Here is a 25,581-nt window from a genome sequence, read left to right as displayed (position 1 = left end):
TCTAATCACAATCCAAAAAAATTTCATAAATTAAGTTTAACATTAGAGTTTAACATTTATCGTACGTACTTTCCTGTAAAGTACCTTGGCGATTGTCTTTTCATAATTAATCGCCGTATGCTTACATCTGACATGATTGCTGTATTTATCTAGTGTCTCAATTAGTTACAAGTTGAAGGCTGTTTCCTCTTTATTCTGCTACACCTAAATGTCTGCTATCTACGAAAGTTATATGTCCGGCTTAATTTATTGCAACTTGTCTTAGAAGCTGTTTTAGATGCACATTGAAAGTTTTAAATAAGTTTTCGCTAAAGGTCTTTCTGAACAGAAACTTTCTTGATAAACTAATTGTGTATGGCTAGTGATAAAGTAAATTGAGTAGGGTTTTCAGAAATGGCTATCTGTGTTTGTGCTTCTTTCTTTCTTTCTCTCTTTTTTTTTGATTGACTTCTAAACCAAAGGCATTAAAGAAGTTGCAGGTTTTATCAAGTGCATCATTTAATTTAGTGTTACTCCATTTACAAGGGGGTGTATCAAAAAGTATTTCCCCTAACCTTCTTCTGTGTATTCTATAAACGTTATGTTTTATGGACTATTTTGCTTGTTTATTTAGTAATATATGCCAGAAGTTTCATTGCTCTACTTCATATGTTTCTTTTGTTACAGAGCTGAATGTGCGACAGTATCATCGTGGATAAAGTTGAACATTGATCCATTATCAAATTCCTATTTTTGCAAGGCAAACAGCCAAGAACTATACATGACGAGATAGTCTACAGTGTATGGGGGTATGTATCCATCGTATGACTTTGTAAAAAAATTGGTGGAGACAGTTCAAGTGTGGCCGGGAGAGCGTCCATGATAAGGAAATAAGTGGGCGGCCATCCACATCTCACACTGATGAATTTGTGGAGAAAACTGAACAGTTGATGCTCAGTGACTACCGGATAACAATTAAACAGATAGTTGCTGAGACAGGATAACTTATGGATTAGTGGAGAACATACCGTAATTCAATGAATTTGAATATGAATAGTCTCAGCACGATGGATTTTTCGCTTGCTTACATGTCTTCAGAAAGAAATAAGGGAAGCCTGCCCTGCTGAATTGATCGCCATATGTGACAGAGATCCTGACCTGTTTTTTTTTTTTTTTTTTTTCTCTCTCTCTCCCCGATTGGTGACTATGGATGAATCATGGATATCAAAGCAAACTTTTACACACAAAAAAAAAAAAAAAACAGGTTTCAAAACAATAGAAACATCCATCATCAGTAACTCCCAAAAACGCCAGAGTACAACCATCTGCAGTGAGGTGTTGCTGTCAGTTTTCTGGAATGAATAAAGGGCATTATTCTCACAGATTACCTGGAGAATGGTACCACCGTCAATGCACATTACTACAGAAACTTACTGAAGATTACTTGCAGAAATTTAGGAAATACGATGCGGGATGCTCAGCGAAGCTGTTCACTGCTGTTGAAACCACTGATCTTGCCTGGAAGTTAGGACTTCATATTTTTCCGACTTGGCACCTTCCGACTTTTTCCGCAGCTGAAATACTTTTATTTTGTAATTTCTGCTACAGAAGCATGGTTTTTAGACCAAAGTGAGACCTTCTACAAAAACGGCATAAGGAAGCGCCGCAAAATATGGGAAAAATGTGTCACTTTGGGTTCTGACTACATAGAAGAGTAATATATGTTTCAAACCTCAACCTCCTGGGACACGTAGAACATGGTCAGGGGAAAACTTTTTGATGCTCTTCGTATTACTTGAACCAGAGATAACCCAGATCGTCAATTGCCCGAATAAAAAATTAAAAAAAAAAAAAAAAAAAGAAAGTCAGATAGCGTTCCACTTGGGGGAATCGCCGTTGAAATCACTTAGTTTTTTTTTTTATTTGAGAGTCAGAATCATAAGTGAGGTAACGATTAGATTATGATTTCTGTATAATGTAAAGAATATCACCATTAATATTACAGAATTCAGACAAAAGTTTGATAAAGAATTCTGGGATGCACAGAATTAAAAGCAGAAGAGAGATCAAGATAAATAACATACATTTAAGAATTTAGGTTTATTGCATCATTAGCATGGAAAGTAATACCAATCAGATTATAATCTTTCAGATATTTTTTTACTCGATAGTAAATGCGAGATGCACGAGAAATCATTTTAGTTAGTGAAGGTAAAAATAATATCTGAAATAGGTTGAATATAGAAGAGAACATTACAATAGGTTCCCATTCCTTAATTTCAACAGGATGTTTATTTTCAGCAGCAGCAAGGAAATTGCAATTTTTTTATGTAAACCCCAAACACGAGAGGTATTTAGGACCTACAGTACTTAGTACCGTGCTTGGGTTGTAGGTTGAGAAGACGAAAGAAGAATATTTGTTGACATTACACTTGAACTTCTGTAGACTGTAATTTTCAGGAAATACGTATGAAGGAAGGTTGTTCCAGAAAACGACAGTTGAATGAATAAACGAGGAAGAAGAAAAGTTGGTTCTATGAGTTTGAAGTTCGACAGTAAATGGATGTTGGCTTGTGGCGGCACGTGGTCGGACTGTTTTGAAAGAGAGAGCGGGAATTATAGAAGCCAATTCAGAAGAACAGTGCCAATGGAAATATCTGTAGAAGAGGTATGCAGCAGAAACATGAGATAGCGAGCGTAGAGACTCTGTTAGAGATGAATCATTAATTAACCTAACTGCCCTCTTCTGAACGGAGTCAAGAAGCCTGAGAGAGGTTTTGGGATCATATCATCACCCCAGATGTGGGAACAATATTCCATGGTAGGGAGGATTTGTGATTTGTACAGAGTGAACAGCTATTTGGAAGAAAAGTAACTCCGAGAGCGAAAGAGAAAACCAAGTTTTTTAGATGCAGAGGAAGCAATATTTGTAATGTGCTTGTGCCAAGAGAGAGATTAGAAGTCAGGGTAATCCCCAAAAGAGATATATCATTTTGCCTAGAAATCAGAGTGTCACCAAAGATAAGAATAGGAGCAGAAGAATCCTTTTTGTGAGATATAAGACAAGACTGAGTTTTACAGGATTGAAATCAACTAAGTTGTCTTTGCCCCACTGGAGAATTACCTAGAGATCGGCATTTAAGCAATTGGTAGCAGATTTTCGAGAAGTTTAAGCTGGGCAGGGCAAGGTTTCTCAAAATGGAAAGTGGAATGCAATGTGCTGTCATCGGCAAAACTACGGATAGGATTTCCAGTCAATGGAAGAAGGTCATTAATATACAAGAGGGAAAGAACTGAACCTTGGGGGACACCTGCATTAGTGGAGAAGTTAGAAGACAGAGAGCCATCTACCATCACACTCAGTGAGCGATCAGAGAGAAAACTGGATAACCAATTACAAAAAACAGTTGGCAAATCATAAGGTGGAAGCTTGTTTAGAAGACCTTTATGTCAAACACGATCGAAAGCCTTTGATATGTCAAGAGCAACTGCTTATGTTTCACCGAACTTTTCCATTGATTTAGTCCATAAATGGGTAATATAAGCCAGAATATCACCAGTGGATCGACACGGACGGAATCCATACTGCCGATCGTTGATTAGACGGAACGTTTCTAGGTAGTTTAAGAGTTGGCGGTTAATTGATTTCTCCATTACTTTAGAAAGAGTAGAAATAATTGCAATGGGACGATAATTGGATGGGAAGGATTTTTCACCCTTTTTAGGAACTGGCTGGATATGAGCAAATTTCCAAGCAGAAGTCAAAACGCCTTTGGAATAAGAAAGTGAAAAAAGGCGGCAAAGAACAGGAGTAAGTTCAGGAGCACAGATTTTGAGAACAAGTGGAGAAATACCATCGGGACCTGGTGCTTTCTTAGCATCAAAATTCGTCAAAATCCTTCTGACATCCTTTTGACGGAAGACCACAGGATGCATTGAATGGAGCGTGTTGGGGATGGTGGGAGGTATTTTACCAAGATCATTAATACATAAGTTGGAAAAAATGGGATGCTAGCAGGTCAGCTTTATCCTTGGCTGGAGTGACAACAGAACCATCTGGTTTGGACAGAGATGGGCAAAGGTTGCGGCCAATAGCTTTGGCAAGAGACCAGAATTCTCGGCTAAGATTAGGGCAAGAAGCAAGTTTTCTACTCTTAGACTGTTCAAACTCTAGTTTGGACTGATTAGTAACTGCTTAACAATTGTTGCGAACTTTGATGTAGGCAGAATATGAAACTGAAGAACTAGAAACAAGCCAATTATGATATGCAACGTTCTTCTCTTGAACAGCCTTAGCACATTTATTGGAAAACCAAGGTTTTGATAAAGGACGAGATTTTAAAATGGAGTGTGGGTTAAAGGATTCCATTCCTGCAAGAATAATTTCACTGACACGATCTGAGCAAAGTTGACATCAGAAGTTTTGAAACAGTAATCCGACCAAGGAAAAGAAATCTCGCAGGTCATCCATTTTTGCATTCTTGTAATGCCAAACAATACGAGGTTGGGAATAGCCGTGAGATAAAGGCTCCATTGGAGAAGAGGCAATCACTAAGTTGTGATCTGAGGTGCCTAAAGGACCTCTTACTTCGACTGTGTACTTAAAAGGGTTGTTTGTGAGAAAAAGATCAAGCGTTTTGGCTGTATGGTTAGGACTGTCCGGTATTCTTGTAGGTAAATGAACAATCTGTGCAAGGTCATTAGTGCAAAAGCCTCAGCATCTCGACCTGCTGGGTCGGTGTGACTAGAAAACGGAAGCCAGGTGGAGTTGTAAACTTTAAAATCACCAAGGAAAATTACCTCACTGTTAGGAAAGTTAGACTGGAGAAAGTTAAGTTGCAAAGAGAGGAACGTTAGAGACAACAGATGAATTTGACACAATGAAGTAGAGAGAGAGAGAGATTTTAAGCTAGAGAAGATCGAAAAGAGGAAATTCGAAATTACCAAGTCTCTGACAAGGAAATTGGAACGGACATATGCACAAGTACCAGTTTTGAGGCGAAAGGAATCATACAGCGAATAATTTGGGCAACTGAGATGAGTAAGTAGTAGTTGAATCAACCGATAACTGAGATTCTGTCATAAAAAGTACATGGGGTTTGGCAGACTGCAAGTGGAAATGGACATCGTTGAGATTAGAATTCAGACCACGTATATGTGTGAAGTGAATTAGGAAGTGTTTGGGAGGTTTCGATCTTTTCGCAGATAAGCTTACTCTATTAGTGCACGTAACATGACTTGGGAAAATATTTTTCGTTTAGACTGCGATTAAAAGTATTAGTCAGAGGCTCAAGAGAGCATAAATTGGACGTTTTATTAACAGAATTTGGCACAAGATCTGAGCCAGTTTTATTCGACAGTGGAAGACAGTCAATGGCAGTTTTTACTAAATCTATGTCAAGTGAAATTGTATTCTATTGCAGTTTTGTTTCCAAGGTAGTGTAACCTTTGTGAGCATCTCACATATCAAACTTACATATGAGATCAATCCATTGTTCCGAGATTATGAGCAGCCAAAAATTACGCGTCGATCCCGGAAACATACCTTAATAACGCTCGTGATTAATAACAATACCGGTGTTACCCACTAAGGTAACACCGGTATTGTTACCTTAGTGGGTAACAATACCGGTGAGACAGACTCCTTATGCTGAGAACAAGATTGCTAATTTATTAATTCTTGCCTAAAGTCAAAGGAAGCAAGCTCAGTTAAGGTTTCTAGTAGTGATTGGCAGTTCTGTCTAGAGCAGTGTTTCCCAACCTTTTTTTTACCATGCCCCACCTAAGTCTTTCTAAAATTCTGATGCCCCCTATGTAACGTTGGGAAACACCGATATACATATTTTTTATATTCAAAAATTGAATTATTTCCTAAATGAAGCCTAATTACAACTTGTTCAGGACACAAAACTTAGGTTTTAGGAAGAAATCATTAGGAAATTATTAAGAAAAAAACAGTAAGTAAATTTTCAAAACATATAATGGACAACTAAAATTCAAGTACAAAATAATTTATATGAAAGATTTTTTTATAATATTTTAATTTTTAGTAATTATTATTTAATTGTTTAATAATTTCAACATTCCATGTGAAGTCACTTCTAGATGAGTGCACTAAATTTAGTGAGACCCTTGTGCTTGATGCTTGCCGCAGAGAGATTTTATATTGGGCTCCAATTTAGTCAGCTTCAGTCTCAAGTCTCCCCGTTTTGTGATATCCAGTCGATTTCTTTTCTTTAGGAACAAATCATTTATGGCACTAAATCCACATTCAGCTAAATATGAAGATGGAAACGGTAACAATAGCTCTCTTGCAAAGTTGGTTGAATTTGGGTATTTAATTTCTGTTTCATCACAAAGCCATGCCATCGCTCCTTTTATATTGAATAAAGTTTTAACTGACTCATCATTTTGCATTTCTGAGAGTTCTTCTTGGTACTGCATTGATACATCAGACAAATCCACTAACATTGGTTGCATCATCCAGGTTGGAAAATCAATTTGTTTTAAATCAGAAAACCTTTCTTTTAAATCAGCGGACAGAATTTTCAGATGATCGACAATAACAAGTACAGCGGTATCAGTCACTTCACATTTTTGCAGCCAACGAAACTGTTCAAAATTTTTGTTACAAATATATTTTTGACATAATTCAATAAATGTAATGAAACCAAATATCTTCGCTTTTGCATCGACGAGAGTTTTATTTGTTCCTTGAAGTTGTTTATTTAATATATTTAGTTTTTCAAAGATATCGGCTAAATAACTCACAAATGCTTTACCATCGACCGTTAACAGATGCTTCATTTCAGGTTTGTCACTTAAAAAGTCACTAATAGTATCAAATAGTTCCATGAATCTTTTCAAGCAGTTCCCTTTCGAGAGCCACCTTACTTCAGTGTGAAGTAAAAGTCTCACATGGTCTCCATTTTGTTCTTCACAAAAAAGCTTGAAGAGACGCTCACATTTGGCATTAGCTTTAATAGCATTGACACATTTTATAACTGATTTTAGTACTTCATGAAGAACAGGCGAAATATTTTTAGCTACCAAGTTTTCCCTATGAATAACACAATGCACAAGAAGCATTTCTGGATTCTCATCTTTCATCAATTTTAAGCAGCCATTTTTCTTGCCCATCATATTAGGAGCACCATCTGAAGCGCAAGATGTCATATTTTTCATTGGTATATTATTGTCATCTAAGTAATTTTTTAGCTTATTATATATATCTTTGGAGGTAGTGGTGCTCTCTAATGATTTACAGAATAACATTTCTTCAGCAAAATTACCTTTATCAATATATCTCACATAAGTTATCAGTACGGCTTCACTGTCTCTCAAAGTTGATTCATCCATTTGCACTGAGAATTTTCTTGTTTTCAGCTTTCCAACAAGTTGTATTTCAATATCTTCACTCATTTCATCTATTCTTCTGCTAACAGTATTGTTATTGAGTGGCATAGCTTTCACGTCTTTGTCATCTTTTTCCAGAACTGTTTTAAGAAATGCTGATATTGATGGTTTGATTAAATTCTCTCCTATAGTATGATTTTTCCCAGATTTAGCAATGAGTAAAGAAATTTCATAACTAGCCTCAAGAGTACGATTGACAGTTGCAGTATGAGCAATAAACAGAGACTTTAATGTTGCTCTTTTTTCAAAATTCTTCTTTAAAGTTTGAAAGTAATCTAAATCTGAATTTACATGAGCATTATGTTTCGCCTTCAAATGCGCCTCAAGACGACCTCGCTTCATTGATTCGTTGGTCAAGCATTGTTGGCATAAAAGACAAAAAGGTGACCTTTGATCGTGGATAGCGGGTATGAAACCAAATTTTAAGTATTCCTCTGAATACTGACGAACTTTTTTTTTACTTGCACTACTCATTTTACTGCGCAACTGAAAGAAATAAATATAAGATAAATCAAAAACTAAAAATAAACTATGCATTAAAGTTAATTTAATTTTATTTTAATATATCAAAATTAATTATTAGTACGCTTTTTGAATGAATAAATCACACGAATTACTGAATTCGGGCTATTAAATCTGTGGTCTCTGTGAACAAGCAGATAAGTCTAATTTGTCAAAAATGAGATAAGTGCACTATAATAAAGTATTTATTATTTACTATTATGTGACACGCAGCTATCTTCGTTATTGTAGTTTTAGCGTGAGTAATAAATATTTGTATATTCGAATATATGCGTGTTTATATGAGAGTGTGAAGTTTATTTTTCCTCTCCTGCAAATTCGAGTTTTTGGACTTATTTGCTTATTTACTGAGACCACAGAAATACATATATGACAAATACATACCATTGTATATCACGGTTCTTCATTAATAATAATTCTGTGCGTGGACAAAGTAATTTTTATTTTAATCTGAGATCGTCAAACCTATCCAAATGTACAGTCACGATGCCCAAACGAGCGTTTGTATGAAAGGAATTACCTATTTCATATAACATGCTGAGTTTGCGGTAGGCTACAGTAGACAACCACTTTGCTTGCACATTGCATATGCCATAAGCAATCGTCCAATACAGTATGTACTATTCCTTCACTAGGCATAGTAAGCAATACTCTCCGAGCAAACTGTAGTTGATATTACTCCAAACTTTCAAGTGCAGCTCTATAGAAAGTACAACATTTAACGAATGCTTATTTAAAATTGAGATACCAACAATTCTTCTTTTGTACAAGTTAAATCATAGTAGGCGGTTGTTTTAAACTCTAGACGAGCAATTTTTGAATTGCCCCCCTGAACAATCAAATTGCCCCCATGTGGGGCGTGGGACCCACGTTGGGAAACACTGGTCTAGAGCGTACCAGGCATGTTCTATTCGAGACGAGCTGGATTTTTTTTTTTTCTCTCTGAATGTATTCGGCTGTTCTCTGAGGACAGTGGTTGCCATCAATTGAAAAAAAGTCTCTCACTGGAACTTGGAAATCTGTACTGACATTAACAGCGAGCCCAAAGAACATTAAACAGTCACCTTCAAAAATGTCTTTTTGCTAAATTAGTGGCATGCAGTCTGGTTCTCCATTTCTCTCCAGATGAAAGTATGTTGAGAATCCCATTGAAGATTGTCTCGACTCATTAATGAAGAATAGCATGGCCCATTGCTACCGAGCACTCTTGTGTGCACGAATTCAGACCCGCTCTTTTGTGTATAAAGGTCAAGGGTAAATAGGCAGTCTTGAATTAATGATTCCCACGCCTGAATGTCCGGATATAGGCTATCCTCTAGCCTCAGCAAGCTCTGAAACAAGTTGCCATGCTATGAAGTCACTATGACGACAAACAGTAATGGCTAATTTACGGTCACCTTGCATTGAGGGGAGGCACAAGGATAGCTTCGAACTGTTCTTAGATTCAGACTGCATGTTTTGGTTCCATTCCACAGTCTGCTTATAATAGTGATGTACCCAAATATTTTGTTTGGGTGCGAGCTCGTATGCGTTCAAAATTGTTAGCTTTTACAAGCATAAACACCTGTTCACTACAATTATATAATATAAAACAAAATATTCTTGGGGAATGGTTAAGCTTCCCCTCCTTCCTTGCTTGTGCCTTACAACTACGAGTCGCATTCAGCCACATTCAATCATTTATGCTTCCATTTTTCATATTATTTTCCACCTCTAAAGCCCGTCCGTTTGGAAGACCTTTAAATGACGAATACTTGGCTTTATTTTTATTGGCATTTCAAAAAGTATTGACATTCTTGTGTTCATTCCTTACTTTGTGAGCACCAAATTTCTTATGCTTGAGGCTACTACAATAACACTGACATAAATCGCAAACAAGGCTGGCGTTTATTGCTTAAACGTTATTAATTAAACTGTGGAGCAATTGTCGTGCAATCAAAGTTCGTAATTTTTTTTTTCTCTGTAATCAAGTTCCCATAGCAACTTTATAAATATATTCAGAAAGACCGGTTTCGAATTGTTTGCCAGTCAACAGGAAGACAAGGTGGCATTTTGAAACTGACACGTATAATGAATCATACATGAATATGTTGTACGTCTTGTTGAGTGCCAGCATGGGTGCTGAACTAAGTACGCAGGGACAAATTACCACTTTTACTACCTGGATCTTTTCACACAAACTTTTCAGCTGCAAATATTAGCAAATCGAGTCGGAAGGATTGTAGTAAGGATATACGGCAGAAATATACATCCCCGAACTTGTACGGCTTTCCATAAATTTGCATATATCCATTACTTTTCATAGAAAACTTTCGGTATACCTATGGTATGTCATGTGGTTTTATGTCAACAGCACTGGTTGTTGGCACATTTGAAAGTTTTCAAACATGTTCCAAAAATTCCAAGCTTAGCCATTAGGGATTGACAAGAGCTCACAGGTATAGGCGACAACTTAGTGTTTTCAAAGTGATTTTTCAAACTCAAAATAAAATCGTTCTTCGAACCCACAAGAAATTTACGAAGACAATTTAAACAAAGAAGGGCTATTTTTACACTGATCTCATGGTCAAAAACCATGAGATTTTAAATATCGAAATAAAACCGTTTCTGAATTTGAGGAAGTGGTAAACTTCCCAAAGGGCGAAGCACTTCTAGTTGGTATGCTATTAGCGTTCACTGAATTAAAAAAAAAAAATAAATTTTCTGTTTATACTACGAGACGACCAAACAGTCAGAGGAGTTCACAAGATAGACAGAATACAAGAAACAGCACCGTATTTAGCAGTCACGGGCTTGAAGCCTGGTCGCTCAAGGCACGTGTACTTATGCACCCGTGCGCTTGAACACTCGGCTACGGCTGCCTTTAATTCTTTCAGCCGTAGCAAAGTCTGCATCGTCAGGAACTTTCAGGAGGGTCAAAACAGTTCAAAATTATTAAGAAAGTAAAAATAGGAAAATTTGCATTCACTCTTATTGATATGATACACATTAGACGATCCCTGTTGATGGGGAGAAATGGGGAGGACTGACCAGTCTGATTTCCCTGGAGGCTCTCATGGTTAGCTTGCGCAGCCAAAAGATTCTTAAAGATGTCCTAGTTGCGGTCGATTGCAGATATTTGTTAATACTGTACTACATGCTTCGCTTACATACAAGAGAGTAGTAGGGACGCATTGGCAAATAGTAATAATAATTCACAGATAGATTCATAACAAAAAAAAGAGCAAAACAGCAACGACATTTATGCTCGAACCAAGAACATTTCGTTCCTGTGCATTGGCCATATTACCCATTCATTCCTCCAATAAGCGTACTGCAGCAAATATAACATCCAACTATAAATACTGTATATTTTAGCTAAAATTCGGCTTCAACTACAATATAGGGTATATGGATAGCCAATGTAATATGTATGAAAAAAATTAATAATAATAATAATTACCGGATTTATATTAGTCAGCTACTGACCATGTAGTAATAGTAGTTTATTATTATTACTACTACTACATGGTAGTGGCATGTGATGCAAGAAAGCAAGTGTATGAGCTTATGTAGCATCAGCCAAAAAAAAATTTACAAAACAAATCCCACTAAATGTTTGTCCAGTTCCTCCTTAAAGTTAGCATTAGTATAGTAGAGGCATATGATGCAAGAAAGGAAGCTTATGCAGCATCAGCGAAAAAAAAAAAAAAAAAAAAAACACTCCTATTTCACCCCTCCGTTCGTTCGAAATACCTGTCCAGCTGAGCCTTAAATTTATTTAGGCTATCAACTTCCACAACAAAGGATGGAAGTCTGTTCCACCAACCAACTACCCGCTGGCTAAAGGCAAATTTCCGCACATTTATCCTACATGTCTTTCCTCAATTTGAATTTATGCCCTCTCAGGTAATTATTCTGAGCAAGAGGAAGACCCCCATCGGCATTGAGCATGCTCAAACCATTCAAAGCTTTATACACCTCTATCAGATCACCTCGCCGGTGCCTAGTCTCCAGACATTGTAATTTGCAAAACTTAAGCCTTTCTTCGTAAGAGCAACCCTTTGTTCCATTCACTAATCTTGTTGCCCTTCTCTGTACTCGTTCCAGCAGCTCTACATCCTTCTTGAAATGGGGCCTCCAGACCTGTATACAGTACTCAAGGTGTGGCCCGACCATTGCTTATAGGTACTACATATGGGAAACAGTAACCCCAGAGCAACGTATCAACTTTGTCGTACTACACTGACAGTGGTAGAGAATGAAAAGGACCTGGGGGTAATTGTGCAGGCAGATATGAAGTTGTCTGACAGTGCAGACGGGCTGCAAGAGCATATACAAGGGAATTATCACGTTCTTATCCCTGCTAGAAAAATTCCTGTATATCATTGACAAGACATGAGCTACTCTTGCAGCCCGTCTGCACTGTCAGACAACTTCATATCTGCCTGCACAATTACCCCCAGGTCCTTTTCATTCTCTACCACTGTCAGTGTAGTACGACAAAGTTGATACGTTGCTCTGGGGTTACTGTTTCCCATATGTAGTACTTTACATTTGTCAATGTTAAACTTCATCTGCTCAACCTTTCCAGATAATATTGCAGCAGCATAGCGTCAGTAGTGTCCTTAACAACCCTGCCAACCTTTGTACCGTCTGCAAAGTTGGACATTAAGTCTGTTATACCATCATCAATATCATTTATAAATACAGAAAACAATAATGGACCCAACACTGAACCCTGAGGGACTCCACTAATAACATTAATCCACGATGAGCAGTGTCCATTGATTACCACTCTATGTCTTCTCCCCCTCAACCATCCCTCTATCCATAGCAGCAATTTGTCTCCAATGCCACACTGCTCCAATTTGTGCAGCAGTCTTCTATGTGCAACAGTATCAAAAGCCTTTCTAAGATCCAAGTATATAATATCAAAGTTATTCCCTGCATCCAGTTCTTTTGTGACTGCATAATAGTATCCAATGAAATTCAGGCAAGACTTTCCCTAAACAAAACCATGCTGTGTCCGAGCTATAACTGAAGTCTTGTCTAGATGATCCTGCAGTGCTTCTTTAACCAGTGCCTCCATTAATTTTCCTGGAACAGAAGTTAAACTCACAGGTCTATAATTACTTGTGTCAGCCTTTGATCCTCCTTTGTGAAGGGTCACATTTGCACATCTCCAGTCTATGGGTACCTCCCCTGAGTCCAAAGAAGCTCTCATAATTATGGCTATGGGTTTGCTTACTTCATTTGCTGCCTCCTTTAATATAACTGGATAGATGCCATCCACCCCGGGTGTCTTTTTTTATGTTTATGCTCAATAATTTCTCCTCCACTTTCCTCTCACTTATTACAAAATCATCTAGCTCACTGCCAGAGTTTACTTCACCTCTGGCATTCCCCTTCCTGAATAATTCCTCATGTGTGAATGTAAGATGCAAAATACTCGTTTAGTGTGTTAGCCACCTGAGCAGGATCCTCAACTGTTGAACCATCAATATCCAGTGAACCAATCTAATTCATTCCTTTCATTCTAGAGTTTACATAGGTAAAGAACTCTTTTCTGTTTGGGGTTAAAAGAGAGCTTCGAAATAAGAACATTGGTGGGGTCAACAGAGAGCTTCAAAATAACATCAGGTTTGAACAGGCCGCTGCGACCCTATGTGTCGCCAAAAGCGAAATCAAATTTGCCGACCCAAAATATTTGGATTAAAAATTAAATAAGGCGTAAATAATTATTATTAATTTATTAAAAAGAAAAGATTACAACATATCTCACATATAATATAATGAAACAATAAACAAAAATAACAAAATCCTACTGAAACTCTGGGAATAAACTTTAAATTCTAAATCACAGAAATCATACCCACAATAATAAAAAATAAAATGAAAATTATAATGTTGAAATTATACAAATTTATGTTTATGATGTGCGAATTTATTAATTAATTCATTTATGTTTATTTGTTACAAATGATAATTTTCTATTGAAATTATTGCCAAATTATTATTATTAGCCATAAGGTGCAAGGAAGCCTGAGGCTTATGCTGCACCGGGCAAAAAAAAAAAAAAATTCTGAGTTACCCAGAGAGAGAGAAACAGAAAAGTAGAAAGGAATCACCAAGAAAGAGAAGAATGATGATATCCAGCTCAGGACCCTGGGTGTGCCAAGCCCATGCTCACCAGATGTGAACCCCTGAGACTATTAGAGATTCGTTGTGCAGACATCGTCGATCGTAAATAATTTTTGATTAATTTTAATTTTGAAAAACTCCGTTTCAGTTTCAGTGGTAAAGCTGCATTAAGAAAAATTCTTAATGCAACTGCTACGTTTGAAAAAGTATCTGTAAAATAGATTTTAAAAAATATATTGTAAAACTTCAAATGGAGTAATATTGTCTTGAATAAAAATTTTAAGTACTCTTAATGCTAAACCATCAATATCGGACTCATTACGATCAATGTCTCTTAACTTCATATGTAAATCTTTGCAATGATCTAATAAATCGTCATCTGATCATTCTTTTAATTCAGAAATATTAAAAAAAATTTAAATATTTCTACATGTTCTTTCATATTTCTAAATATGAAAGAACATTTTTTCATTGTTTCAACAATTTTCTCGTTAACCTTTCAGTTAACGAGAAAATTGTAGTGTCCAAAATTTAAAAGAAAAAAAAATAATTTTTAAATTTTGTTGCGAATCCTGAATAGCTTCCACTCTACTTTCATAATCGAAATGACGTTTTTCAACCTTTTCCTTACAGTGCTTACTTTTGGAAACGAAGCTTCAATGCCAATGATAGTAGCCATATTATTGCTACGAATCGAAAAATTTTTTGGACTGCTTCCTCTGTTCTATTTTCTTGAAAATATTCGTTATATTTTGTAGACATTACATTCAAGAGCTTCATATATATGAGAATCCTTTTTTTTTTTTTTTTTTGGAGCATTTTACTTACCGGATTATCATGTCAAATTATAATTGAACAAGGAAACTTATAAGATGTTATTTTTAAGGCTATTGATTTAGTATGATTCCTTGCATCCATATATTTATTTTTGTCTTCAGTGATTATATCAAAATCATAGCAAAATATGTAGCTTCTCTAGTCATTTCTAGTATTTTATCTTCTAATATTAGTAGAATCGGAATAGGGTATGAACGAAATTTGCGGGGACGGTACCCAGGAGGAGGCGGGTCTCAACAATATTAATCGATTTTGCGGGGACGGAGGCAGGTCCCTTGCAGTGTTCATGCACGTGAAATGGTCTAATAATGTACTGGTGAGAAGAATCAGTGGTTGCATGTGGTGCTAATTTTTGCTAGCTGTTTTTTTAAAAAAATGCCGTTTCTTTCTCTTCATTTTGATCTCCGACATATTGTGATCTCACGTGACATCCCCCAGTAACATGCAGGTGAGGAGGAGAGAGGGAAAGCAATGAGCAGGAGGTGCCTTCACGTCCTATCACTGCCTTCTTCCTCTCTTTCTCTCCGAAGTACGGTGTTGTACCTATGTTCTGGAGTATAACCCTGCAATATATAAATATGAAACACGGATCCAGATAATAACAAATTAACATAAGTCTGCAATATCATGTACTGTATTTATTTCAAACGAATTATTTGCCTGCCGTGTTGAATATTGGTAAACGTTAACCAAATCAGACGATCAGCACGACTTCTGGGCATGTGGGACTGGGGGTTGGATAGGTTTTTATGAAGAGCAAGTTGAAGAATGGCAATCCCTTTGTCTCTTAATCCTTGCTTAGTAGCAGCACTAATTGTCTCAATTGCCTGAAGTGCAGAGGTGTGAACTGTTAATGCGTTCCCAATTAAGTCTCTCGTAATCCGTCGTTATATGGATATTTTCTTCGTTCTACGGAACTATTTTAAATGTAATTACGAAGGGGTATTCAAAAAATATCGCTAACTAGAAAAATTTTCTATAAAGAAGTTCGTTAAATAGGTTCGACTTGTATATGTCAAACATTTTTTGGCGCCCTCCTGAACTGCCGCCCGTAAGCGATGCTTACCTTGCCTACCCGCTTGCAGCGGCCCTGGTCTTGACTATCTTCAAATTCATCAAATTTATTTACTATACTCCTAGCGTTGGTGTACATGCAAGTATACATGCACCTGTTCTTACTCTTAGTCTGCGCGGGTAACATAGTGGTATCGTCACCGTCTTCCCCACACCGGGTGGAAAAGGCCCGGGTTCGAATCCCGTCGATGACCTTTAATGGACTTTTTTTCACTCCATGGCTGAGTTTCTCGGTCTCAGGCGTAGATAGCAAGGTTTCCCCCCCCCCCAGAAACTGGGGTTTTTCATCCAGTAAACAGACAATTTTGCCATAGAACACATGCAATTAACAGACATAAGACACAGCACGGCAGATGAATTTAATTATTCTGACGGCAGATGAATTTAATTATATTGACGGCAGATGAATTTAATTATTCTTCAACAACAACGTTGGAGCCTGTGCTTAATGGCTCCTCAGTTCCTTCCAAGTGTTCAAACGCACAAGGATCTGGGGGGTAGTTTTCGACTCCAAACTATCTTTCAACGATTACGTAAACCTCATACAGTCGAGGCTGAATTCATTACGCTGGGTCGCCAAACAACAGCTGCTCCGCACCACCGACCCACACCTGGTAAAAAGATACATCGTATCAATCCTTTACCCGACAATACTGTATGCTTCAGAGATATAGGCCTCGACTGCCGAATCTAGCATTAAAAGGATATTCTCTTCCGAATTCTGGCTTCTAAAATGGGCTTCCCCCAAACTCCACTTCCCCCAGCTCTCAGATCAACGCAGTTAGCAGATGCCCTTCAACTACGCAGGCTCCGATCCTACATTAGAGAAGAAGGCTGCTATTCACCATCAAGATGGCCACGGGTAAAATTACAAAGCCGAACTTCTGGGATCACTGCACTTGACGTATTCCTCCCCCTTATCTCCGGTCTTCAGCACAGCTGCAAGCCAACCATAACCGGCTAGTACTAACCTGCAGATTCCTGCCGAAGCAAATGCTGCCCTCACTGCAAGCCATCGGCGGGGACCTTCAAGAAGTGTTGAACAATAAAAAATAAAAAAAAATACAGGAAGGGAATCCTCGTCGAACTGAAAATCTAAAACTGTGCTTTGTTGCCTTCCAATAATCTGATGTAACATATATGTTTTTTCTCATGTTTGTATATATCTCTTTTGTAAATATGTATTGTAAACCCCTGGCACCACCATGCCGTGACTGGACTAATTGTATGTATATCATGCTGCAATTAAAGATTCTATTCTATTCCATTCTATTCTAAATATAATAGTTTAGTTAGTAGTAGTTGTTCTTACTCTTAAAACCTGCTATTATTTTTAGGCCTCCTGAATAATTAAATTCATCTGCCGTGCTGTGTGTCTTATGTCTGTTAATTGCGTCTGTTCTATGGTCGTTTTGTCCGTTTTGCTGGGAAAAAAAAAACCCCAGTTTCTGGGGGAAAAACTTTGTTATCTATGCCTGAGACCGATAAACTCAGCCAGGGAGTGAATAAAGCCCATTAAAGTTCTTCGCGTCTTCGACAGGATTCGAATCCAGGCCGTTTCCACTCGGTGTGGAGAGAACGGTGACGACGCTACTGTTCTACCTGTACGGACTGTTCTTACTCTTAGTTAACCTAACACAGCCCATGTATTTATTTGTTCCATGATGACTCCCGCCTATCCCTGAAACCTCCACACCCCACCCTCCAGGCCACTGCTCATTCTAATAGAAGAGTGCAAAAATCACTTTCACCTCTGCCTGCGGCTACTGTTAATCTATTAGTCTGCGATTCCCCCCCCCAGCTAGCAGTTTTTTCCGACCCACCTAACACTGCTTCGATAGCGTCAGCAAACACTCTTGCACCCTTTCTATTTAACTGTATCCCATCCCTGTAGAAGCAGTCTCTCCTGTTAACAAGCACAGACCATGCTGTGAAAAATTCTACCTTATGAGCCTTGCACAATCTGTCCAGGGCCGAATTGATTGACAGGGCTTTCATCGTGTGCTCCCTCCTATATGCAGAATTGCAGACACTTTCAAATTTAACTGTAACTTACGACTTTTTTCAACATTTACCTATACTCGTTAAGTAAATCTGCAGACCTCCTACTCTTAACGCCATTAGTAACAACGTGTACAACAATATTACCCTTTGTGCCCCTTAATGATGAGGGCGCCTCCGTAGCCAGGTGGGCAGGAGCAACAGTGCGTAACACACGCTTCTTGGTTAGACCGGGGTTCGAGCCCGTCACCACCAAATAGGGAGGATGCGGAAAGGTCAGGGAATGACCACCGCATATCCCCGGAGCAATATGGCCTTAGTTGCTAATGCTCCTAAAAAAAAAAAAATAATAAACCCAAAAAAATAAACCTTAATGATGATATCTGCAATACAACGTCATCAACTTTTTCCCCTGGCAGACATAACCTGGTCCTATTCCACCTATGCTTTTTACACAATATATTACCCGTATCCCTGTCAATGGAATCATCGACAATAAGTAACTCCTGTGGGACCAGCACATTCTGCCTTGGCGATTGCCGCTGTGTTTTTGGAGTTTGCGCTGGGCACCTGAGAGCTTGATGGGTCTCCCACTTTAATACCGTCAAGGTCATCTACCGAACTCTTCAAACTCTCATAAAAACCATCAGAACGCTGAGTTGGCGCATAATTTCTTGACACTCTCTGCACCTAGCACACACAAAGACATCCTCCTTGGCTAGATCATGTCCAGTTCCATAATTCCGCAAACATTTCACAAGTCGCACATTTTTTAGGCTGTGATGCGTTGGAGAATCGCCCACTTGGTTCTCTCCCGAATACAGCACTCCTGCTACTTTGTGCCTGTTGCTTTGCTGCTCTAGTCTGGGGTATGATATCCAATTGAATACCATTGATTAACAATGAAAATTAATAAATTTAATTAATTATCAATACTATGATATCTAGAACGATTACAGAGAAGGGCAACAAGATTGGTGAGGGGAACGAAGGTGTACTCTTACCAAGAAAGGGTTAAGTACTACATATGGGTAGAAGTAATCCCAGAGAAACGTACCAACTGTGCGGTCCTACACTCAGAATAGTAGAGAATGAAAAAGACTTTGGGGGAACTTGTGCAGTCAGATATGAAGTTTTCTGAGCAGTTCAGACAGGCTGCCAGAGTAGGTCATGGGGTCTTCTCAATGATATACAGGATGCTAGTAGGGATAAGGAGGTGATTATCTCTTTGTATAAGGCAATGGTTAGGCCGCGCCTTGAGTGCTGCGTACAGATCTGGAGGCCTCATTTTCGGAAAGATATAGAGCTGCTGGAACGAGTACAGAGAAGGTCAACGAGATTGGTGAGTGGAACAAAGGGTTGGTGTTACCAAGAAAGGCTTAAGTTCTGCAAATTGCAGCTTCTGGAGACTAGGCACCTGCGAGGTGATCTAATTAAGGTATATAAGGCTTTGAATGGTTTGAGCAAGCTCAATGCTAATGGGATTCTACCTCTTGCTCAGATTACTCACCTGAGGGAACATAAATTCAAATTGAGGAAAGAATTGTAGAATAGTTGTGCGGAAATTTGCCTTTAGCTAGCGGGTGGCTAAGCAACTTAAATAAGTTCAAGGCAAAAAGAGACAAAATTTGGAGTGAATGGATGGGTGAAATGGGAGTTGGTTTTTTTTTTTTTTTTTTTTTTTGACTGACGCTATATAAGCTTGCTTTCTTTTATCATATGCTTCTACTAATGCTAATGCTAAAATATCCATTCTCATTTCATTTATCCCACTTTTTTATTTTATTTTATGAATAAAAACTTATTATCGTGGATTTGTTCTTTTTAGCTTAAACTTCTATTTCAGAAAATAGCTGCTTGCTAAACCAGAATTTATTTTTGAAAAATAGATGTTTCGAATGTTAATACTTTTGTCATTATTTGCAAGAAGTGAAGCAACACATTTGTCACAGATAAACGCGCCTATCGAAAAGCAACCATTACATTCAAACGTTGTGTTCGTTTATTTATTTATTTTTAATAAAATCGGTTTATGTTCCTTTCAGGAGTACATAAATGATATTTTCAGACTAAACCTAGGGCAGAGAACAATGCAAACAAGCAATTGATTAGGCGGAATTTAAATTTAGAAATCGAAAAATCTAAAGGGTAATAGTCTAATTTAAACATCAATTTGAAAAATTTCAGCTCAAATATGATAAAAAAAAGTCCAGACGATATAGAGTCTAAACCTAAAAATAAGAGAGATAAATCCGGGGGCGTTTTAATTGAAAGAAGCCGTATAGGCTGTTTCCATTAAAACGCACTGAAATATAGTGTCATTTAATTGAAACCCACCGGTACCAACCTTTAAGTTGTTTCACTTTTAGTAAAATAACTTAAAGGTTGGACCGGTGGGTTTCAATTTTCTTCAAAATTATTTTATTACCATATTATAAATGAGTTATTATTGTTAATTAATAAAAGAAGAAAAAAAGCAATTTTTTAATGGAATACCGTTATGTACAATGCTTGAATTTCAGTTTAGTTTGATTATTAGCGAAATCTTTCGCTAGAATGCAATTGCTTTATAGAACCTCTTGATAGACAATATTTTCGGTGTAGACTCTCCCTGATATAGGCCTGTGTGAGTATGAGAGAGAGCAGCACACATCACCTGTCCATTCCCTTTAATAATTTGTCTAATTCTTCCTTAAGTTTAATAAAACTGCTCTCTTCCACTACACCAGATGGACGTTTGTTTCAACCATCAAGTAACCTCCCTCTAGTCAATAGCAAACTTCGCCGCATCTATTCTGCAAACATCCTTTCTCAATTTAAATTTGTCTCCTTATGTGCGTTGTCTGAGCGAGAGTGATGATCATCAACATTTATCTTACTCGGTTCACCCAAAGCTTGAAACAGATCTCAATCAGATCTCCTCATACGTACCTAGTTTCCAGATATTGCAATTTGCAGAAGCGAAGAAGGTTTTCTTGGTAAGAGTACCCTTTAGTTCCCTTCGCTAATCTCGTTCTCCTTTGCACTCTTTTAATCTGTTCCAACATATTCACATCCTTCCTAAAATGTGGCTTCTAGACCTGTATGCAGGCTTACCATTCCCTTATACAGATGAATAATTACCTCCTTATCCCTGTATATTATTAAATGTGCTAGCAGCCTGTTTACACTGAACTACTGAGGGAACTTCATGTCTGACTTCCCTATCATCCCTAGGCCTTTTTGTTTTCTGCTATTTTGAGTGTGGTACTACATGTCTGGTATGCTATTCTGCGATTACTGCTATTCATATACACTATCTTGCATTTGCCAATGTTAAACTTCAATTTCCGCTTCTCTGCCCATCTTGCTAACTTTTCTAGATCTATTGCAGCAGATCTATTTCTAGATCTATTATACCCTGATTACGGTCATTAACCACCCTACTAACCTTTTTATTATTTGCAAACTTAGACATTAAGCCTAATATTCTGCATCAGCATCATTAATAAATATAAACACAATTGGCCCAGCACCGAACCCTGGGGCTCCACCAACACGAAGAGCAGCGTCCTTTGTTGACCACTATCTTCTCCACTCAACCATCTCTTTATCCATAGCAGTAACTTGCTCCTAATGCCACACTGTTCCAATTTGTACAGCAGTTTTTTATGTGGAGCAGCATTAAATCTTTGTATATTTTGGCATTCACTTCCTTTGTTACTGTGTTTATAATCAGATTGAATCGCTTCTTAACAGATCCATGCTGTGATTACCGTATTTGATAAAAAGGTGCCTCCTTGAGGTACTGATTTTAGAAATGTTTTTGAAAAGGTGACTGTATTCAAAGATATTTGAAAATGCATGTTGTAAACATTAAAAAATATTATGATTACATATTTAGTATACTTTAGAACGAATTTAGAAATATATTAGAACGAATTGTCATTTTATTTTATCCGAAGAATTCCGGATTCTATGATGTCTTTCTATGATATTTATGAATCATGCGGATCGCAAAATTTCATGGAATTTAGCTGTAAAAGTTAAAAATGAGGATTCAGTAACGTTCAGTGGTTAGTTTTTAATCAGAAAATTCAGATGACATTTTTTTCCCCCCGTTTTTAAATTTACACGACTTCGTTCAATTTTTCTGTCAAACGTATCAAGGAATGGTTAGGAAGATCGTGTATACCCGAAGTTTTAAAAATTCACGTGAAACCTTGACTACTCTACTGGATCAACTGTTATCGTTGTAATATCCTGATTTACAATGCCATCAAATTTTTAAATATTTCGTACATTAAAAATTAGCTCATTAAATTCTGGTTAATATCAAACATTTCTGGTCAAAGACTTTTCAAATTATATGACATACAAAACTCGATGCCAGTGTCGTGAACAAACATATTCAAGAACGGTTTTGATAATGTACATAATATATTAGACAGATTCATAAATCAAATGTTGCTGGTCAGGAGATGGTGTATTTTTGTACAAGGGAAATACGTGAAAATATTTAATATATTTTTTTAGTAATGCCACACAGATGCGCACACTAGTGTAGCCGGCGAGTATTTCTGAGTTTGGCACCCCTACTCTAAATAATAAAAGGTATGGAAATCGTATTTTGTATTTCCAGTTTCTCCTTTCACAACTCGGATACAACGTATAAAACTTAAGGTACCCAGCATTCCCTAAATGAAAGGACAATTATCTTGGCTATATAATTCATTTGAATTGGAAGTCAAATTTATTCGTTTTATGCAATGAAAAGTAACCCACATGACCTCAGGAAATGAATGGATACATCACTAAAATAACAAAGAAAAAAATAATAAAATTGAATTAAGAGAAAAGTTACAAGAGCTATAAAAAATTACACTGCACGAGACTGTGTTACTCATGGCAGCTTGCTTCGCAATGTGAGAGACATGCATTTTGTAGCAATTCGGAACATTTTCTAAACATTATTACAACATTACATCTGTAGAGGGTTGTGCCATGATCTAAGAGCGAGAGACCGTGAAGTTTGAGTGACAGCGACTGTCAGTCAAGATTAGTAGAAACCTACAGGACAGTGACAAGACATTTAAGCGCTTGAATGCAAACAAGAAAACGGTGCCCCTCTTTCAATGAAAGTGCTCAATGTGCACTTTGTCACCTCCCTCCCACCAACTCTTCCAAGCATGAATGGATAACATGGTTAGCGTTCATTTTGCTACCCTGAGAGTAGCTCCTAAAAACAGCGCATCTAGGCTTCGTGTTAATATACGGACCTGGAATGGGATTGAAAGGAATCGACTAAAAATATAACTATACAGTAATTGCTTAGATGTGTATGGTAAATGTGACTACACTGTCGACGAAAACATGAAAAAGGAATTTTATGTTTTAACATCTGAGCGAAACCGAAACAAGTAGTTTTCTTAGTCCAAAATTAAGAAACTTTGGATTTGATTCAATTCAATGCAGACATGGATTTAATGATCAAATCCAGTTCTAACAAGATTAAACTGCTGCTCATACATTAATATTACGCCTGAAGTAACGGAGAGGCAAAGGCGAGAGTTCAGTAGTACATGTGAAGTTCACTGTGGTTTGAGGTCACAAGACTGATAAATGCGGCAACGTTCATGAATTCTCTATCTTGTAAAATCTTCTAGCCCTATGTGACCGTCCGGGGTATAAACAGAAATGTAATTATTATTATTATTTTTTTAATTAATTCCGGATTTGGAAATGTTCCATGGATTTCAAGGTTCCGAGTTAATTCCCCCACCCTTACGGGGGTACGAGGAGGGATATATCTTGAATTTTCCAAACAAGTCGGACACAATTCAATACTTAAGTAAACAAGAGGAACGGGAAATTAAACCAAATTCCCTTGAAAATTACAAGAAAGTGATGCAAAGCCCACTGTGCGCAAACTCATTCGAAAATCACGTGCTGTTTTTAACACTAAGTATTACCAAAGTAATCTCTTCAATGTGTACAGTACTTTTATATGATATCCAGATATTTTGAAATGCATGCTCTTTTTATGTAAAATACAAATTGATAGTTATTACCCGAGTGATAGTAATTGATAGTTATTACTCTACATAAGTAGATCGTATGTATAGCTTAGCTTAATTTTCATACATACGATCTAGTTATTACATTACAGCACATAAGGACTCCTTAAAATATCAATACTCTACATAAGTTAATTTTTTTTAAAATATTTCTAAAATATCTCATTTGAATTCCAATTCTAAAAAGAGGAAGGGAATACTTATACTTACCTATTAAGGTGACTAATTATTCATCACTGTTGTTATTTGAGACAAAAATAATCTTCGGTTGTGCATTTAAGTTTTAAAAAAATCAGGAAAGTAGAATTTTTTCAACGTTTCTTATGGAAAGAGTCGATAAACTGTTTATTAAAATTATTTAATAAATTGTAAATAAATTACGAGCTCATCTTTTCTACTATGTATATCATTCACCTAATTAGTTGAAACGTATAAAATATTTTGATATTCCGGAAATATTTCTCCGTATACACCAACAAATTACTACAAGACACGTACTTCGTGGTACCGGCAATCAAACATTTCATTTATTACATAACTAAGCAGATCAACATAAATTGCAATATAGGTCGGTATACAGCATGCCTGTAAGAAGCTTGTGTTTACGGGTCGATTTGATAACTATATAATTGATATAAAAAACTAGAAAGTTGCAGTGACACACTTTCTTGTATCAGCCTATTTTCACTTACCTGAGCTTAGTAACTCGAACATTATTAAAACTGCACTTAATGCAGAACTTGACGTGAAAGCCATTGCCACTTCCTTCGAGCGACTACGATCTATTGATAATAGAACTGCCACTTCAGTGATTTATTCTGTTACCTCACCTCTTGTGAAAGGTCTTCCCTGCTTTACACAAACTATAGTAACCGGGAAAAATTCTTCTGCGTTGAACCTATAAAATAGCCTTGGCCGGGATAATTTGCACACCCACCCTCCACTTCAAGTTTGTTTAGAGACATCTGTGACGCAGCTGGCTTTAAATTCAAGATATTTCGTGACAAGTCGTAAACAATACCACGAAACTGGTACACTCATAGTCAGCCACAGAGTATTCAAACGGGCTTTCCTTTACTAGAAAAACAGCTTTCCTTTGACGTCATTTTAGGTAACTTTTCCCAGTCTCTTAACATCTCCCAGCTGACTTTATCACTCGTTGCTGTCATTCATTACAGCAAAGGTTCCCAAACTTTCTCGGTTCACGGTGCCTTTAGTGTCTCAGTAATTTTTTCACGGCACCCCTAGGCCAAAATAAATACCTAACACAATGGTTTTCGACCTTTTAATATATACCTATAAAATAATTTTATTCTTTATATAGATGTACTAAATAAAGATCAATTATAGATTACCACAAAATTAAAAAAAAAAAAACGGTACAATGGATGCCGTACACCCTTTTAATGAAATAAATGTATAAATTAAAAAAAAAAATAATAATAATAACTTTAAGTAACTTAAACCCAATTACACGGCACCCCAAGAATGTTGTTGCGGCACTCTAGTGTGCCGCGGCACCTCGGTTGAAAACCACAGTATTACAGCGAGTTATATATATATATATATTTTT

The 25,581-nt window shown here is 37.1% G+C and overlaps 1 protein-coding gene across 1 annotated transcript in view; it reads right to left on the bottom strand.

The window, feature by feature from the left end:
* The window catches only part of LOC150076382 (neutral phospholipase A2 3-like), a 94,110-nt gene extending 69,177 nt beyond the window's left edge, over positions 1 to 24,933 (bottom strand). The window contains exon 1 of the mRNA XM_090387344.1: positions 24,701 to 24,933. Coding sequence (XP_090243470.1) covers positions 24,701 to 24,764 — 64 coding nt within the window. The 5' untranslated portion in view covers positions 24,765 to 24,933. The remainder of the gene's footprint in view (positions 1 to 24,700) is intronic.
* Positions 24,934 to 25,581: the final 648 nt, after the last annotated feature.

The sequence above is a fragment of the Mastigoproctus giganteus genome, chromosome 13 (assembly GCF_048544385.1).
Source record: "Mastigoproctus giganteus isolate SK-2022 chromosome 13, ASM4854438v1, whole genome shotgun sequence".
Lineage (NCBI taxonomy): Eukaryota > Metazoa > Arthropoda > Arachnida > Uropygi > Thelyphonidae > Mastigoproctus > Mastigoproctus giganteus.
The sequence above is the reverse complement of the archived record's forward strand: the minus strand, read 5'-3'. Positions and strand labels throughout refer to the sequence as shown.